Source organism: Melanerpes formicivorus, unplaced genomic scaffold (assembly GCF_026170545.1).
Source record: "Melanerpes formicivorus ecotype bairdi unplaced genomic scaffold, bMelFor1.0.p_v2 SCAF_81, whole genome shotgun sequence".
Taxonomy (NCBI): domain Eukaryota; kingdom Metazoa; phylum Chordata; class Aves; order Piciformes; family Picidae; genus Melanerpes; species Melanerpes formicivorus.
Window position 1 is genome coordinate 1,646,327 of NW_027142433.1, and position 17,451 is coordinate 1,663,777.

The 17,451-nt window shown below is 57.6% G+C and overlaps 1 protein-coding gene across 2 annotated transcripts in view; it reads right to left on the reverse strand.

The window, feature by feature from the left end:
* Positions 1 to 758: 758 nt before the first annotated feature.
* The window catches only part of ATF6 (activating transcription factor 6), a 90,534-nt gene continuing 73,841 nt past the window's right edge, over positions 759 to 17,451 (reverse strand). For both annotated transcript variants that reach the window (XM_068164579.1, XM_068164578.1), the window contains exon 16: positions 759 to 2,432. In XM_068164579.1, coding sequence (XP_068020680.1) covers positions 2,224 to 2,432 — 209 coding nt within the window. In that variant the 3' untranslated portion in view covers positions 759 to 2,223. The remainder of the gene's footprint in view (positions 2,433 to 17,451) is intronic.

A 17,451-nucleotide genomic window follows, 5' to 3' on the forward strand; every position in this document is an offset into this window, starting at 1 on the left:
CTCGGCTCTGTGTGGCTGCAGTCACCTCGGGTCACTGGGGTCTGTGGTGACCTCCTCATGGGCTGTGGGTGAGGAAGCTGATGCAGGTGTGCCCTCCTCAGGAACAGGATGGAGGGGCTTTGGCACAGCTGCCTTGGGCAACGCCAGGGCTGTGCCCAGCTGCAGGCCAAGAGACAGCAGAGGCAGCACTGCCTTGTGGCCATTGGCTTAAGTAAGAAGTCATTAGCAGGACAAAGAATGATGAGAAGTAATAATAATAAATAAAATAACCATTTTATTGCCTTCAGTGCTAGGGACACAGAGAACAGAACTACACGGGACAGGAGGAGCTCTCCACCGCTGGAGCCCGCAGGTACGGCCCGGGGATGCAGCGCCCACAGCCCCAGCCCCCAGCAGCAGCCCCTCCTGCCCCGCTGGGCTGTGCCAGGCTCCCTCCCCTGCAGCCAGCCCCCTGCCCGGAGCAGCAGCGGGGTTGCTGCGTGCCTCAGGCTGGGGCAGTGCCAGGGCTTTCATTGCTGAGCGCTGTGCGAGCTGGCCCACGGTCAGGAGGGGCTGGGGCCAGGAGCAGGAACCGGTGCAAGGAGCGCAGCCAAAGCCCTGGCCGGGGCCGGCTGCTTCCCGGCAGCGCCGGGGGCCTGCGCGCCGCTGACGACGTGGCAAAGGGCAAGGCTGCCCCAGCCTCCTGCACGGCACAGACTCCACAGGGCTGCACTGCTCCTCGCCCTCCTCCTCGCCCTCCTCCTCACCCCACTCCTCCTCACCCTCCTCCCCCCTCCTCCTCGCCCCCCCTCGCTGCTAGCCTCGCTGCAGGCTCAGCCTCTATCCATTATTTCCTAGGGGCCACACGCACAAATCCTGAACAATGCCACCCCTCAAACCCCATCAGTCAGCAGCTCAGCCAGGGGAGGAGAGGCAGCTGGCTGGCAAACCCAAGCCTATCATCTTCTGTGCTAATGGCACAGGGGGGCAGGGAGTGAATCGACTGTGACATGCTGAAGTGATTAGGGCAAGGCTGAAGCTCTGCTGGCCGCTGGCTCTTCCCAGCCGAGCACCGCAGTGCTCCCTGCACCCCTGGGCCCAGCTCCTGCCTGTGGCTGTGTCCCAGATCTGCCCTCTCAGGGCCAGCACTGCTCTGTAGGCTGGTAGCAGTGGAAAGCATTAAATATCACCCCCTCAAAAAAAACAGAGAACCCAAACAACAACAACAGAACAACAGAGGAGGGAGGGGGAGGGGGGTGAACAGCAACCAAAAAAAACCACACCAAAAAACCCCCAACCCCAACCCAAACAAACAGCAGTAGAACTTGGAGAAGTGTGCTGCACTCAATCACCCTGCCTGGGGACAAGCCTCAGCCTCCCTGCCACACAGCTGCATGGCTGGAGGCAGCCTGTAGTGCTTCAGCTGTGAGTGCAGGTTCCCACCACCCCTCCTGGGAGGATGGTGCTGGGCTGCCCTGCGTGGGCAGGGAGGTGGGCAGGCATGTGGGGGTGCTGAGGAATAGTGCTGGCTGGCCAGGCCCAGCCCAGCCCCTCTGGCAGAGGAGGGATGTTCCTGCTCCTGGGGTGCAGGGTGGCAGCCCTGCTGGAGCAGCAGACCCAGCGTGGAGCGCAGGGCTGTGGCTCTCCCTGCAGCTGGGAGCTGGGAGCTGCTCTGTGCTGCTCTGAGCACACTGCAGGGAGGGAGGCCTGATGCTGAGCAGGGGCTCAGCAGGGCTGTGGCTCTCCCTGCAGCTGGGAGCTGCTCTGAGCACACTGCAGGGAGGGAGGCCTGATGCTGGGCAGGGGCTCGGGCAGCAGTGCCGCTGGGCAGGACCCCAGCGCTCAGCACCTCGCCTCGGGAGGTGGATTAACAGGGGCAAAAGAAAATCAAGCCAACCCAAGCCCCAACCAAGCCCTGGTTTTGGGCAGTGCATAAGTGGCAAGGAGAGCCTGTGTGCCCCCTGTGCCAGCCAGCTGCTGGTGCCAACAGCGGGACGGCGGCAGCGTGCCTCACCCCCACCTCTGGCTGCATGCTGCGTGGGTCCTCCAGGGCTGCTCCTGGCAAGGGGCCAGCTGAGCTCTACAGTTCTAGGGCAGGATGTGGCCACTGGGTTGGGTCAGGCACAGGGCTGGGTGCTGTGGGGTCTGCCCTTGCTGTGCAGCTGGGCCAGGAGCCCCAGACACCTGCCGGGGAAGGGGCTCAGCCTGGCAGCAGGACCTGCTCCGCGCTGGCTGCCACAGGAGCTACTGCAGGGACTTGACAATCGCCCTGAGGGCGTGGGGAGTCTCTGGGACGGAGGGAGATGCACTGTAGAAGGTGTTGGTGTGATTCCTGCGCTGCTCTCGGAGGTAAGGAGGGACAGAGGAGCTCTTGATGTGGAGGATCCTGGTGTCCATCACTTCGCAGTCGATCTGCATCATCACCTCATAGTCCTGCCCGTTGATCACATTCTCTGTGAGGGCAGAGAGAACCCAGAACCCAGAATGAACCAGGCTGGGAGAGACCTTCGAGGTCATCCAGTCCAACCTACCACCCAGCACCATCTGATCAACCCAACCATGGCACCAAGGGCCTCAGCCAGGCTCTTCCTAAACACCTCCAGGGATGGGGACTCCACCACCTCCCTGGGCAGCACATCCCAAGGGCCAATCTCTCTTGCTGGGAAGAATTTCTTCCTCACCTCCAGCCTGAACCTCCTCTGGCACAGTTTGAGACTGTGTCCTCTTGTTCTGGTGCTGGCTGCCTGGGAGAAGAGACCAACCCCCACCTGGCTGCATCCTCCCTGCAGGCAGTTGGAGAGAGCAAGAAGGTCTCCCCTGAGCCTCCTCTTCTCCAGGCTAAGCAACCCCAGCTCCCTCAGCCTCTCCTCCCAGGGCTGTGCTCCAGACCCCTCCCCAGCTTTCTTGCCCTTCTCTGGACACCTTCCAGCAGCTCAACATCTTTCTTGAATCAAGGAGAGCCCAGAACTGGACACAGGACTCAAGGTGTGGCCTGAGCAGTGCTGAGCACAGGGCAGAATGACCTCCTTGCTCCTGCTGGCCACACTGCTCCATGCCAGGATGCCCTTGGCCTTCTTGGCCACCTGGGCACACTGCTGGCTCATGTTCATGTTAACCCCAGAGTTAAAGCTAGTGCCCCACCAGCACCACCAGCAGAACTTTCTGGCCTTTTTGTTAACTCAGTGTGTGGAGCAGGAGCTGTGAGGGAGGACTCCCTTCCTTTTCTGCAGCTGCACACACGGAGCTCCATCCCACACAGCGCAGTCCCAGCCTGCTTGTGACACCTCCAAGGGCCCAGGCCAGGCTTAGCATCTGCAGTCACACCTAGAAATTAATGTCTTTTCCATTCCCCTTCTTCAGCTGCACATAATGACCCTGATGGAGTTTGCCTTGAGCAACCTTCATTACTGAGCTGCTGCTCCTGAGCCACTCAAGCAGAGGGGTGACTGAAGACTGGGGGTCGCTGAAGCAAGCTGAGTGCTGCCCTTCCTGCCTGTTTGGCTGAGGGGAGCCCTCCTGACATGGAGGAGCTAGAGCCCACCAGATGATTAACAAAATGAAAGGAGCTCTCTCCAAGGGATTCACTGAGCCTCATTACCATCCTGATCTGGCTCCTGTTCTTGCATGGTGCTGTGGGGGCACCAGACAAGGCCTCCAGACACCACAGTCAGAGGGTCACAGAATCAACCAGGTTAGAAGAGACCTCAGAGATCACCAAGTCCAACCAATCAGCCAGCCCTAACTAAGCAACCAGCCCATGGCACTGAGGCACTCCAGGCTCTTCCTAAACACCTCCAGGGCTGGGGACTCCACCACCTCCCTGGGCAGCACATCCCAGTGGCCAATCTCTCTTGCTGGGAAGAACTTTCTCCTCACCTCCAGCCTAAACCTCCCCTGGCACAGCTTGAGACTGTGTCTTCTTGTTCTGGTGCTGGCTGCCTGGGAGAAGAGACCAACCCCCAGCTGGCTGCAACCTCCCTTCAGGGAGTTGTAGAGAGCAAGAAGGTCTCCCCTGAGCCTCCTCTTCTCCAGGCTAAGCAACCCCAGCTCCCTCAGCCTCTCCTCCCAGGGCTGTGCCCCAGACCCCTCCCCAGCCTCCTTGCCCTTCTCTCATCATCTCAACATCTCTCTTGCCTTGAGGGGCCCAGGACTGGCTGCAGGGCTCAGGTCACACGTGGGCCCTGAGCACAGGGCTGCACCGCCCCGGCGCATCCTCAGGCTGGGCACGCCTGCTGCTGGGGAAGCTCCTGGGCCTTGCAGGCAGGGGCTGTGCACATGGCCAGCATCTGCTGCCTGGATTTGAAGGTGGGAGACTATTCCCTGCATAGACACCGTGTCCAGGAATGCAAGAGCAGAGATCAGGTTTCCAGACAGCAGCAGCCTTGCCTCTTGGAGCCGGCAGCGCTGCCTGCCACGGGCAGGGCTCTGTGCTGAGGAGGATGAGGATCATCTAATGGAAAGCTTATGGCTTGCAGGAATGCAATACACATTACTAATTTTTACTGCTTTCCTGGATTAACTCTGACTCTGGACAACAGCTGACAACTGTGGCTGGACCCTCTGGTACCCCACAGCACCTGTAGAAGCCATTAGATCAAGTCTGGTGGAGTAATGAAGAGCAGGAGCAGACCCTTGCTGGAGGGGCCAGGAGCCTGCAAGGGAAATCAAAGCTTCCACCTGCAGAGCTGGAAATGGAAAAGGCTTTGGGTGTGCCACTGAGCAACCAGCTCAGGGTGCTGGTGGCAAAGCCCTGCCCTAGCTCTGGCTGCTGTGTCCCCAGCCAGCAGCCCTTCTGAGGCCAGCCCCCCACCAGGACACCCTCGCTCTCATCCTTTGCCTGCCTCAGACTCTAGGGCTGCATGGCAGAGAGGAGGAGGCTGGTGGTGCTGCCTGGGCCAGGGGGCTGCACAGGGCAGCTGGGGGGGACAAGGAGAATCTGGTGGAGGTGAGTGAGGCCTTTGGGCTGGGAAGAGCAAAGGGGAACAGATCAGCTCCTTAGGGACAGAGTCAGCTGGAAAGGCAGCTCTGCAGCTTTCACACTGCAGACAACTCGACAGGACCTCAGCTGTGTGAGAAAGTGTGCTCCAGAGCCACCAGTGGGTGAGGTGAGGTGGGATGGGATGGGATGGGATGGGATGGGATGGGATGGGATGGGATGGAGTGGGGATGGGATGGGATGGGATGGGATGGGATGGGATGGGATGGGATGGGGTGGTGGCCAGGGCCAGGAAAGCCTCTTGGGGAGGCAGGCAGAGCTTCCCCTGTCTGCCTGCAGCAGCCAGCACAGCAGCCTGGCCACAGGCTCCCTGGCACTGCACTGCTCAGCACAGAGGGGAAGAGCAAGCCCAGGGAGCAGCCCCTGGCAGGGAGAGAGCTGTGCTGTGTGGGTGGCAGCAGGGACCATGGGAAGCAGAGCAGCCCCATCTTGGCCAGCTGGCACTGTGCCTCTGGCAGCACTGACACAGGCTCCCCCCACACACAGCCAAGGGGACCACAAGTCAGTGAGCCACAGCCCTGCTACCCTGTGCAGGAGGTGCTCTGAGGCCACCACGTTTGAGCTAGCTGGGAGGAGTCACAGAACTGTCAGGGCTGGAAGGGAGCTCAAGGCTCAGCCAGCTCCAACCCCCTGCCATGGGCAGGGACACCTCACACCACAGCAGGTTGCTCACAGCCACCTCCAGCCTGGCTGCAAACACCTCCAGGCAGGAGGCTTCCACCACCTCTCTGGGCAGCCTGTGCCAGGCTCTCACCACCCTCCTGGGGAACAACTTCTTCCTCACAGCCAATCTCAATCTCCCTATTTCTAGTTTTGCTCCATCCCCCCCAGTCCTATCCCTCCCTGACACCCTCACAAGTCCCTCCCCAGCTTTCTTGGAGCCCCCTGCAGATCCTGGAAGGCCACAATGAGGTCTCCTGGGAGCCTTCTCCTCTCCAGCCTGCACAACCCCAACTCCCTCAGTCTGTGCTCACAGCAGAGCAGCTCCAGCCCTCTGCTCACTCTTGTGGCCCTGCTCTGGAGGGAATCCATCAGGCTCAGCAGCCTCTCAGGCCAGCAGGTATGGAGGGCACTCAGACACCCAGCTCAGGCCTTTACCAAGTGCCTGAATGCTGCCCTGCTTCTGTGAGTTATGCCAGGAGGGACACTCAGTGTCAGGAAGGTGCTTGGTTCTCTCCCCTTTGGTGCTGAGGGTACTGTTGATGAAGAAGTGCTGCTGGGAGCTGCTGCAAGGGCTCTTGTCTCACAGGGATGATGACAGCAGCAGGAAGGGCTCAGCTCCCAGCACAGGCATTTCCAGCAGCCTTTTCCATTGCCATTAGCACCAAACTGCCTTAGAAGAGGGGCTGGGATAGTCTTTGCTGCTGCTGCTGGGGGCCTGGCCCAGCTGCACTGAGAGCAGCAGGCTGAAGCCATGCCCAGAGAGGCCCAGAGGCTGGAGAGGCTCTGCCTGAGCCCACGTGATGCTCCAACAGACAAATGTGAGCTGCATGCAGCCAGCACAGCCAGGGCCTGGAAAAACCAACTCAGTGTCAAGGGGAAGGGGCAGGCTCCATCCTGAGCTCCATGATCTGGACGAGGAACAGAGAGCACGCTCGCAGCGCTGCCTGCGTGATGCTGAGCTGGAGAGGGTTCAGCCACCTCGGGGCACTGGATCGGGGCTGCAGCTCTGATGAAAGAGAGAAGCTGGCCAAGGTTCTTCAGGATGCATTTCAACCAGGGCCAGAGGGCAGCACGATGCTCAGGGGAGTGGAAACCAGGAGTGCAGGAGGGGGCTGGGGAGAAGCACTGCAGGAAAAGCCTGGGGACTGCAGAGGGTCCCTGGGGAGGGCAAGGCAGCAGCGTGACAGGAGCAGGAATGATCAGCTGCAACCCAAGACAAGCAGGGTGAGCTTTCACCAGCTTCCTAAGGGTAGTGAAATACAAGCCCTGGATGAAGCTACCTTGGGAGACCAGAGGATCGCTGTGGCTGGCAGCCACCCAGCAGACAAGACATTGCCCTGTGCTCAGCACTGCTCAGGCCACACCTTCAGCCCTGTGTCCAGCTCTGGGCTCCTCAGGTCAGGAAAGATGTTGAGCTGCTGGAAGGTGTCCAGAGAAGGGCAAGAAAGCTGGGGAGGGGTCTGGAGCACAGCCCTGGGAGGAGAGGCTGAGGGAGCTGGGGTTGCTTAGCCTGGAGAAGAGGAGGCTCAGGGGAGACCTTCTTGCTCTCTCCAACTCCCTGAAGGGAGGTTGTAGCCAGGTGGGGGTTGGGCTCTTCTCCCAGGCAAGCAGCCCCAGAACAAGAGGACACAGTCTCAAGCTGTGCCAGGGGAGGTTTGGACTGGAGGTGAGGAGAAAGTTCCTCCCAGGCAGAGGGATTGCCTATTGTAATGTGCTGCCCAGGGAGGTGGTGGATTCCCCATCCCTGGAGGGGTTCAAGAGGGGACTGGATGTGGCACTTGGAGCCATGGTTTAGTTGTCAGGAGGTGCTGGGTGCTAGGTTGGACTTGCTGATCTCTGAGGTCTTTTCCAAGCTGGTTGATTCTGTGATTCCAAGGCCTGGGGTAGCTGTCTCTTGCTTCACACAGGCCATGGGCACTCACAGCCTCTCCTGCTCCTTCTGGCCCTGCCCTTCTGTGAGCTGCAGGGGGCTGCCCCCCTGCTCTCTGCTCATGACCAAGACCAAGCAGTGCAGCTTGGGAAAGGCCCTGTCAGAGACACCTGAGCTGGGTTTGCCAGCTGCAGCACCCACAGTTCAGATGAGATCCATGCCATGCTGCCTTGGTGGCCAGTGTAAATCCAAAGGCTGTGTAGCTGGACAGCTTCAGCTGTGCCCTCCCTAATCCCCTGTCAGTGAGTGGGCAGCATCTGGAGCTGCAGGCTCTTCAGGGGGTGCTGTGGTCTGACCTCACCCAGAGAACACTTTTGTCTGGTGATCCCCACGTCAGAGCTTTTGAAAACAGCCTGGGCAGGCTTTTTGTTCCTTCCCCTTCCAGCACTACAAAGATCTGGGAGACCTCAGGGGAGCACAGGGTCCATAGAGGCTCTGCTGAGATCTGAGCTCCCCAGTGGTGTGACTGATCTCAGTGTGCCAGGCGAGCCTGCCCTGCCCTGCCCTGCCCTGCCTGAGCACACCCCCGTGGTGCCTCTCAGGGAGGCAGGTGTGGGTGTCTGTGGAGGCAGGGCTGGCAGCCCTGAGCTGCTGCCTGCTGGCTGGCACTGCTGCCAAGGTGCCTGGCGCAGGGCTGCTTCCATAGCCCGCAGGCAGCAGCACTGAGTGCTGATTTCCCAAGTTTATTGTGCTGAGGTACCTCTGAGTGGTGCTTTGTGGGATTACATAAGCCCAAGCACAGCAACAGATCTCCTGCAGAGGTGTCTGGGTTCATAAATAGCTTTACTGCTCCTCTTTGAAGTTCCAAGCAGGCCACCTCTGCCACAGCACAGCCTGGGGCTCCAGGAGCTGTCCTGCCCAGGCCAGGAGGCTGTGTTGCAGCTAATTATTTGTTAACAGGTTTAAAAGCTGTCCTTAAGAGGGTAAACCCTTTCAAACTGACAGCAAAGGCAACGGTGCCAAGAGGAGCTGCTCCCTGCCTGCACCTCCTCCCCCAGGCTCCCTGGCTCCTGCAGGCTGAGCCAAACCCCCAGCACAAGCTGGGCCCAGGCAGTCACAGAAGTGTTGGACTCCTCTCTGGGCAGCCTGCTCCAGGGCTCTGGGGGCCTCCCACTGAAGAAGTTCCTCCTCATGTTGAGGTGGAACCTCCTGGGCTGGAGTTTCCATCCACTGCCCCTTGTGCTGTGCAAGTGAGCAGAGCCTGTCCCTGTCCCCTCCCTCTCGATCCCCAGCCCGCAGATATTTATAAACATCGATTACATCTCCCAGCTCCTCTCCAGCAGGCAGCCCTGACTGTCCTACCCAGCACATCTGGACAGTGTTTCCAGCTGAAGGGTTGGTGCACACTACCAAATAAGTATAGATCTGAAGCAGTGCTACTCTCACAGCCACACACTAAAAATACACTGACTGCCACGAGCCAGCACGGCTCCCAGCGCGGCCGCGGGCTGGCTGTCAGGCAGCAGCACTGCAGGCAAGGCAGGCAACTGCACTGGCACCCAGCTGACTTCTCTTCTTCCAAGTGGGTGGTGAGAGCCTGGCACAGGCTGCCCAGGGAGGTGGTGGAAGCCTCCTGCCTGGAGGTGTTTGCAGCCAGGCTGGAGGTGGCTGTGAGCAACCTGCTGTGGTGTGAGGTGTCCCTGGCCATGGCAGGGGGTTGGAACTGGCTGAGCCTTGAGCTCCCTTCCAGCCCTGACAGCTCTGTGACTCTGTGACAGATGGGTTCAGAGGTCACTTAGAAGATACTGTTGGGTGAGAGGTTGGACTTGATGATCTTGAAGGGTTTTTCCAACCTGGTCTATTCCATTCCATTCCATTCCATTCCATTCCATTCCATTCCATTCCATTCCATTCCATTCCATTCCATTCCATTCCATTCCATTCCACCCCACTCCACTCCACTCCACTCCTCTCTAGCTGACAATCAAAGCACAGAGACACCTCCTGCCCACCAGGGACTGGTGCCAGCAGCTGATCTGCGGAGAGCATGCAGCAGGCACTGAGCTTGAGCAGAGCAGAGGGGCTGCAGGCACCTTCCCAGCAGGACCAGGAGGTCCCCTAAGGGCAGGGACCAGGAGCCCTGTGCTGAGGCAGCCAGGAACCCTGTGCTGGCTGAGCCTTGAGGTCCCTTCCAACCCTGACAACTCTGTGGTTCTGTGAAGCAGGTTCCTGCTTGGAACTATTCCCAAACAAAGCAGCTGCAATGGTTTCACCTCCGTGGGCTTGCCTGCCCCCAGCCTCTGAGACAGGTTAAGGGAGATCTTGGACATTTCAGTCCTCTGGCTCCCCTAGCACCTCCCAGCCAGCCAGGCTGCTGCCCCATCCACACAGCACCATGGGCCCCAGTCAGGAACACTGAATCCACGTTAACAAAGTCCCTGTGATGAGCCAGCAGGAAGGCTGCAGAGAGACTGCTTGCAAAGGCTGCAGGGACAGGACCTGGGACAATGGCTTCAAACTAGAGAGGGCAGATTGGGATTGGATGCTAGGAGCAAGTTCTGCACCATGAGGCTGGTGGAACTCTGGCACAGGCTGCCCAGGGAGGTGGTTGAGGTCCCTTCCCTGGAGATATTAAAGGTGAGGCTCAACAGGGCCCTGGGCAGCCTGATCTAGCTGGGGATGTCCCTGCTGAGTGCAGAGGAGGTTGGACTGGATGAGCTTTGGAGGTCCCTTCCAGCCTGGACCTCTCTGTGATTGATTCTGTGACTCTAGATGCTGTTAGAGCAGGGGAACCTCTCTGGCCCAATGCTTCCTTTGGTTTCAAATGCCAGCAAGCTGGGCTGGCTGGTTCCTTTTCCAGCCTTGGCTCTCCCCAGGTATGGCTGCTCTGCACAGGCACCACAAGTCATGGTTCCTCAGGCTGTGTTACAGCCCACCCCTCAGCCATGGAAGCTGCTACTCTGCACTCCTGCTGCCTTCTCCTGCATCTTCTGCTGTCTTCCCTGTATCTGCAAACACCAATGAGCAAAACTCTGTGGTGTTGAAGCCAGGGGTTCAGCAGGGCTGGGAAGCCAGCTCAGGGCTTGTTTTCTGTTGCCTCTCTAATAAATGATCACAGAATTGTGGAGGCTGGAACAGACCTCTGAGATCATCCAGTCCAGCCTATGACCTAACACCACCACATCCACCAGACCATGGCACTGAGGGCCACATCCAGTCTTGCCTCCAGGGACAGCAACTCCACCACCTCCCTGAGCAGCCCATCCCAGTGTCTGATTGCCCTTCCCATGGGGGTGCTTATAGTGCTCCTCTTCCTCAGCTAAGCCAACAGCTCAGGGAAGGATGCACAGTGGCTCCTCTGAGCAGTGAGAGCTTGGTTAGAACCTGCCATTGCCTGGGGTGTGGTTAGGAGCCAGGCAGATTTGCTCTCCTACCTCTTCCAAAGGGGCAAAAGAAGACTGCTCCCAGAAAGCACTGGATGGGGTAGCAAAGTTTAAATGGAAAGGCTGCTCACAACTACACACCACCCAAACCAAAACCACAGGCTGGGCTCAACACAGAAGCTCACTAAGCCCAAGCTGCACACAAACCTCCCTTTGAGCCAGGCTCTCAAAGCCAAGCCTTCAAGCCCCCTCCCCACCAAGCCTCTCTACCCTCCATAGCACAGCCCTGGGACACAGCACAAATCCAGCTGGGCAACTCCAGCTCCCAATCCCCTGCCAAGAGAGGTAAGAGCCTGGGTGTCTCCCACACACACACAGAATCACACAGAATCACCAAGGTTGGAAGAGACCTCAAAGATCATCCAGTCCACCCTGGCACCACAGACCTCAGGACTAAACCATGGCACCAAGTGCCACAGCCAATCCCCTCTTGAACCCCAGGGATGGGGACTCTGTATCCTTCCTGGGAGGAGAGAGAGAGGGAAAAGGAAAGGAAACTGATTTTGCAGCTGGTTTTATAGGGATGCAGCATAAAGAGAATACAGAATGAGCCAGGCTGGAGCAGACCTCAGAGATCATCCAGGCCAACCTCTCACCCCACATCATCTGATCAACCCAACCATGGCTCCAAGTGCCTCAGCCAGGCTCTTCCTGAACACCTCCAGGGCTGGGGACTCCACCACCTCCCTGGACAGCACATCCCCAGGGCCAATCTCTCTTGCTGGGAAGAATTTCCTCCTCACCTCCAGCCCCAACCTCCCCTGGCACAGTTTGAGACTGGATGTCTGCTCAGGAAGACTCTTTTGCCTCCCTGTCACACCATTTGACCTGCTGACCAGAGTTTCACTCCCTCCCAAGATCTTCCAGCTTGTACCTAAAGTGTGGGCAGGTCCCCAGCACAGAGCTGTGTGGGAGGCTGCTGGGAACAGCCTTTACAGTGCAGAATGTGAGCCTCTGCTTCCACCTGTGCAGAGAGATTAATCCCCAAGTGAGCCCTGCCTCTTGTCTCACAGCAGCTTTGCTCTTCTATCAGTGTCTGAAGAGCTACCCTTGGAACACTTGGGTATGACACTGTTCTGGAGAGACCCTGCTTATCCTCACACTGGCTGTCCCCCTGAGGCCCCCAGTGCAGCTCTGCACTAGGACTTCCCTCTGAGCAATGTGCCCTGGTGGCCAAGAGGGCCAATGGGATCCTGGGGTGCATCCAGCAGAGCCAGGGAGCTTCTCCCCTTCTACTCTGCCCTGCTGAGGCCACACCTGGAATACTGCAACCAGCTCTGGGCTCCCCAGTTCAGGAGGGACAGGGGTCTGCTGGAGAGAGTCCAAGGGAGGCTGCCAGGATGACTGAGGGACTGCAGCTGGGGAGGAGAGGCTGAGAGCCCTGGGGCTGTTCAGTCTGGAGAGGAGAAGGCTGAGAGGGATCTGATCAATGCCTATCAATAGCTGAGGGCTGGGGGTCAGGAGGGAGGGGACAGGCTCTGCTCACTTGCTCCCTGGGATAGGACAAGGGGCAGTGGATGGAAACTCCAGCACAGGAGGTTCCAGCTCAGCATGAGGAGGAACTTCTTGACTGTGAAAGGAGCAGGCTGCCCAGAGAGGTTGTGGAGTCTCCTTCTCTGGAGCCTTCCCAGCCCCCTCTGGATGTGTTCTGTGTGACCTGTGCTGGGTTCTCTGCTCCTGCTCTGGCAGGGGCTTGGACTGGATGATCTCCTGAGGTCCCTTCCAGCCCCTGGCATGCTGTGAGCCTGTGCAGAAGCTGTGCTGCCTCTATCCCCAGCTTGCTGTATGTGGCAGGCCATGCTCAGCTCTCACAGCTCCAGCCAGCCTGTGCAAATGTAAGCCCTGATTTGTTCACAGCTCTGGAGGTGGCTGAAGAGACTTTGCCTTATTTGTCACCAGGCAATCTCCAGGTATTTATACAGCCTCAGTGGTTAACACCAGCACAGGAGCTTCAACAGGGCTGGCTTCAGCCCTCACTCCCCTTTTACACCTTGGTGCTCTGCAGATTCCCTGGCAAGCTGCCTCTGAGAAGTGCTTTTGTTGCTGTTGTATGCCTCAGGCATGCTGTTCCTCAAGACCTTCTGGCTTGACTTCTTATGCTTTGACATTTAGTCTGCCAGAAACTGTCCTCTTTCCCCCCTGCTCCCTCATTTGGCTGCAGTGTCTATTGTGCAGAGGGGAACTTCTTCCTGCAGGGACTGGCCCTCAGTGTTACTTAACCCCACTGGGGGGCTTCAGGGTCCTTCTGAAGACTTTTGCACTGAGCTTTAATCTTTAATCAATCTTCCTCACATTTTACCTTATTGGTTCTTCTTTTGACGCTCTCCTCTCCTCATCCAGCCCCTGACTTTGACCTGCAGTAGGTTCCTTCAGCACTGCACTCTGGAGGCACTCACTGGCAACATTCGTCCAACTGCTTGGCTTCATTACTCTGTCCTGTAAGAGGAGCATCACTTTTGCATGGCCATGGAGCTCCTCTCTCACCCAAGACCATTTTGTGCCCTAGTGTGAGTGTCTCACTGATTGAGGAGGAGAGTTTGGTGAGAGCCTGCACTCCCTTGCAGCTGAAATGCCTTTGCAGGTTGGATGGCATCCAGAGCCTGAGCTGAATTTTCCACCTGTCTCCCTTGGATACCTCAAATTACCTCATCTGTTTAGCTCCTCTGATCAGCTCTTGCTGGGAGAAGGGTATTTTTAACACCATCTCTGTGAAGCTTCTGCCTGTGTGGGGCAAGCAGTTTCCTCCACAGGAGCCTCTCTGACCCAGAGCCTTTGCTCATCAGAGAGCGGCACAGGGGCAGGCTGCCCAGCGACGCCCGGCTGCCACTGCAGACACCTCTGGCTCCTGGCTGCAGCAGGTTACAGCTCTGCCCTGTCAGCCCTGCTCTGAGACACAGCTGCCCCTTCCCTCAGCATGAGGGCAGCTCCACCTGGCAACCATTTCCTCAGCAGCACTCACCCAGAAGGCACTCGTGCTGTGCCAGGGTCTCTCACACACACAGACACACACACAGGGCATCACACACACAGACACACACACACACAGAGACACACAGGATATCACACACACAATCAGCCAGCTTGCAAGAGACCTCCAAGATCACCAATCCAACCAATCAGCCAACCCCAACTAATCAACCAGCCCATGGCACTGAGTGCCTCACCCAGGCTGCTCTTAAACACCTCCAGGGATGCTGACCCCAGCCCCTCCCTGGGCAGCACATCCCAAAGGGCAATCTCTCTGTCTGGGAAGAACTTAGAATCATAGAATCAATCAGGTTGGAAAAGGCCTCAGAGATCATCAAGTCCAAGCTGTCAACCAGCACCTCCTGACAACTCAACCATGGCTCCAAGTGCCACATCCAAGCCTGTCTTGAGCACCTCCCTGGGCAGCACATCCCAAGGGGCAATCTCTTTTGCTGGGAAGAATTTCATCCTCACCTCCAGCCTAAACCTCCCCTGGCACAGCTTGAGACTGTGTCCTCTTGTTCTGGGGCTGCTTGCCTGGGAGAAGAGACCAACCCCCTCCTGGCTACAACCTCCCTGCAGGGAGTTGGAGAGAGCAAGAAGGTCTCCCCTGAGCCTCCTCTTCTGCAGGCTAAGCAACCCCAGCTCCCTCAGCCTCTCCTCCCAGGGCTGTGCCCCAGACCCCTCCCCAGCCTCATTGCCCTTCTCTGGACACCTTCAAGTGTCTCAACTTCATTCTAAGATCAAGCCTAAACCTCCCCCTGTGCAGCTTGCCACAGTCTCTTCCTCTGGGGCTACCACAGAACAGGGCAGGATGGAGTCAGTGAGGAGCTGGATGCCCAGGAATGTTCCCAAGGATGCTCAGCACATCTTTTCCAAACACTTTTCCACAGTGTCCCTGCCACAGGGGATCAAGGCCAGAGGACACCCAGGAAGCACACCAAGGAGCACCAGAGAGAGAAGGTGGGCTGTAGGAAGGGGGTGAGGAAGGCTGCAGTGGGGAGGGCAGAGCTGGGGCTATTGGAAGGTGGCAAAGGCCTCCTGGCCCTGCTGGCAGCAGTCTCCTTGGAGCCTGCAATCCAAACACTGGAACAGGCCCTCTGTGGCTGCTGAGCTCTGACTGATCCCTAGCTGCACTCCAGGGATGTTCTCAAGGTAGGGCTCACAAATGTGAAGCTCTTCTGCTAAGGCTGTTGCAGTGTTTAGCATTTTTGCAGGGTGACCTCATGGGGGATAATTCTGTTCCAGATCACTGCAGGAATAAAGAGCTGGCAGAGCTGGCCCTGGCTATCATAAACACAAGGCTGTGTTTGCCACCTCTAACTCAACACTAAGAGGAATTATGTAACCTTGGCTTTACAGCCTCTGAACATGCATGAGGGCAGATCAGCAGGGCTGGAGGCTGGAGTTATGATGTGCTGCACAAACACCCTTCCACACAGCCCAGAGGCCAGTGGCAACCTCACAGCCTGGGGTGAACTTTCTCCTCCCTGCTGCTGCAGCACAGCTCTCAGCACAGCTCTCAGCACAGTGCTCCCTGTGCTGGCAGAGCAAACCTACACAGCAGCCTCAGCACCCAGGGATAACCAACATCTGGAAGAGAAGAGAGCTGCAGTGAGACACATCCAGGCTTAGTCCACAGAGTCACTGAGGCTGGAAAAGACCTCTGAGAGCATCAAGCCCAGCCCATGACCTAACACCACCACAGCAGCTGAACCACTGCCCCCAAGTGCCACAGCCAAGCTTTCCTTCAAGACCTCTCCAGGGATGGTGACTCCACCACCTCCCTGGGCAGCACATCCCAACCCAAAGCTGGCTCCTCCTGCAGCTCCACAGCAGTTTTCTTTTCTCCCTGGCTTTCTTTTCCCTTCTGGTTCCTTCTGCCACTCCACAGCAGTTTTCTTTTCTCCCTGGCTTTCTTTTCTCTTCTACTCCGTGGGTTTTATTGAAGTTTGTCTTTTGGATGGAAGAAACAATCTGCTGCAGCACCATTGGCATGGGACATGCCAAGCATGAGGTCCAGTTAGTGCCTGAGTCATTCTCTACCCCCTTCATTAGCATTAGTGTGCTCCCAAGACAACAGAATAGAATAAACCAGGTTGGAAGAGACCTTCAAGATCATCAAGTCCAACCTACCATCCAACACCACCTAATCAGCTAAACCACAGCACCAAGCACCCTATCAAGTCTCCTCCTGAACACCTCCAGGGATGGGGACTCCACCACCTCCCTGGGCAGCACATCCCAATAGCCAATCTCTCTTGCTGGGAAGAACTTTCCCCTTACCTCCAGCCTAAACCTGCCCTGGCACAGCTTGAGACTGTGTCCTCTTGTTCTGATGCTGGGTGCCTGGGAGAAGAGACCAACCCCCACCTGGCTACAACCTCCCTTCAGGGAGTTGGAGAGAGCAAGAAGGTCTCCCCTGAGCCTCCTCTTCTCCAGGCTAAGCAACCCCAGCTCCCTCAGCCTCTCCTCCCAGGGCTGTGCTCCAGACCCCTCCCCAGCTTTCTTGCCCTTCCCTGGACACCTTCCAGCAAGTCAACCTCCTTCCTAAACTGAGGGGCCCAGGACTGGACACAGGACTCAAGATGTGGCCTGAGCAGTGCAGTGCCACCTGCAGCATCTCTCCTGTCCACACACAAGGAAGAGCAGCCACCCTGGGGCTTGCCCTGCTCTAGCACTAAACCCCCAGCAGAGAGCCCTGCTTGTGCTAACAGGGGGACAGCAGCAGGCACAAAAGAGGCTGTGAAATCATCTTCCTGTTCTTTGGAACACACAAAAAGGAGGCTAGTTGTGCAGCACTTTAGGTAAACAGCTCGTTAGGGAGAGCCATTGGGGAATCAGCCTCCATGATTTCATTTCTTGATCGTTTCCTGCCTGACTGAACAAACATGAACCCCAGTGACACAGCTCCCAGGGCTCTGGGGGGCAGATTCTTCAACCATTGCTTTCATACTTCCCTGAATAATTTAATCTCCTCCTTCCTGTGAAAGGCAACAGACATCCACAGGCAGTGGCTGGGGAGAGCAAAGTCCCACGGAGAGGACAAAATCTGCTGGAAGCAGGTTCGGGGTTGGACCTAAGTGATGAGGAACTCTGATGAGCAAAGGAATGTAGGGCAAGGGGAGGGGGAAGTACTCTGCTCTGATCAGCTCTGCTTTTCAGAGAATCATACAATCAACCAGGCTGGAAAAGACCTCAGAGATCATCAACTCCAAGCTCTCACCCAACACCTCCTGAAAACTCAACCACGGCTCCAGCTGCCACATCCAATCCAGGCTGCTCTTAAACACCCCCAGGGATGGGTACTCCACCTCCTCCCTGGGCAGCACATCCCAGTGGCAAATCTCTCTTGCTGGGAAGAACTTTCTCCTCACTTCCAGCCTGAACCTCCCCTGGCACAGCTTGAGACTGTGTCCTCTTGTTCTGGTGCTGAGTGCCTGGGAGAAGAGACCCTCCAGGGCAGTCAGCTGCTCTTGAAGGCTGTGTATTGATTTAGACCACCCTCACCATTTACCACTGGTCCTGGCTCA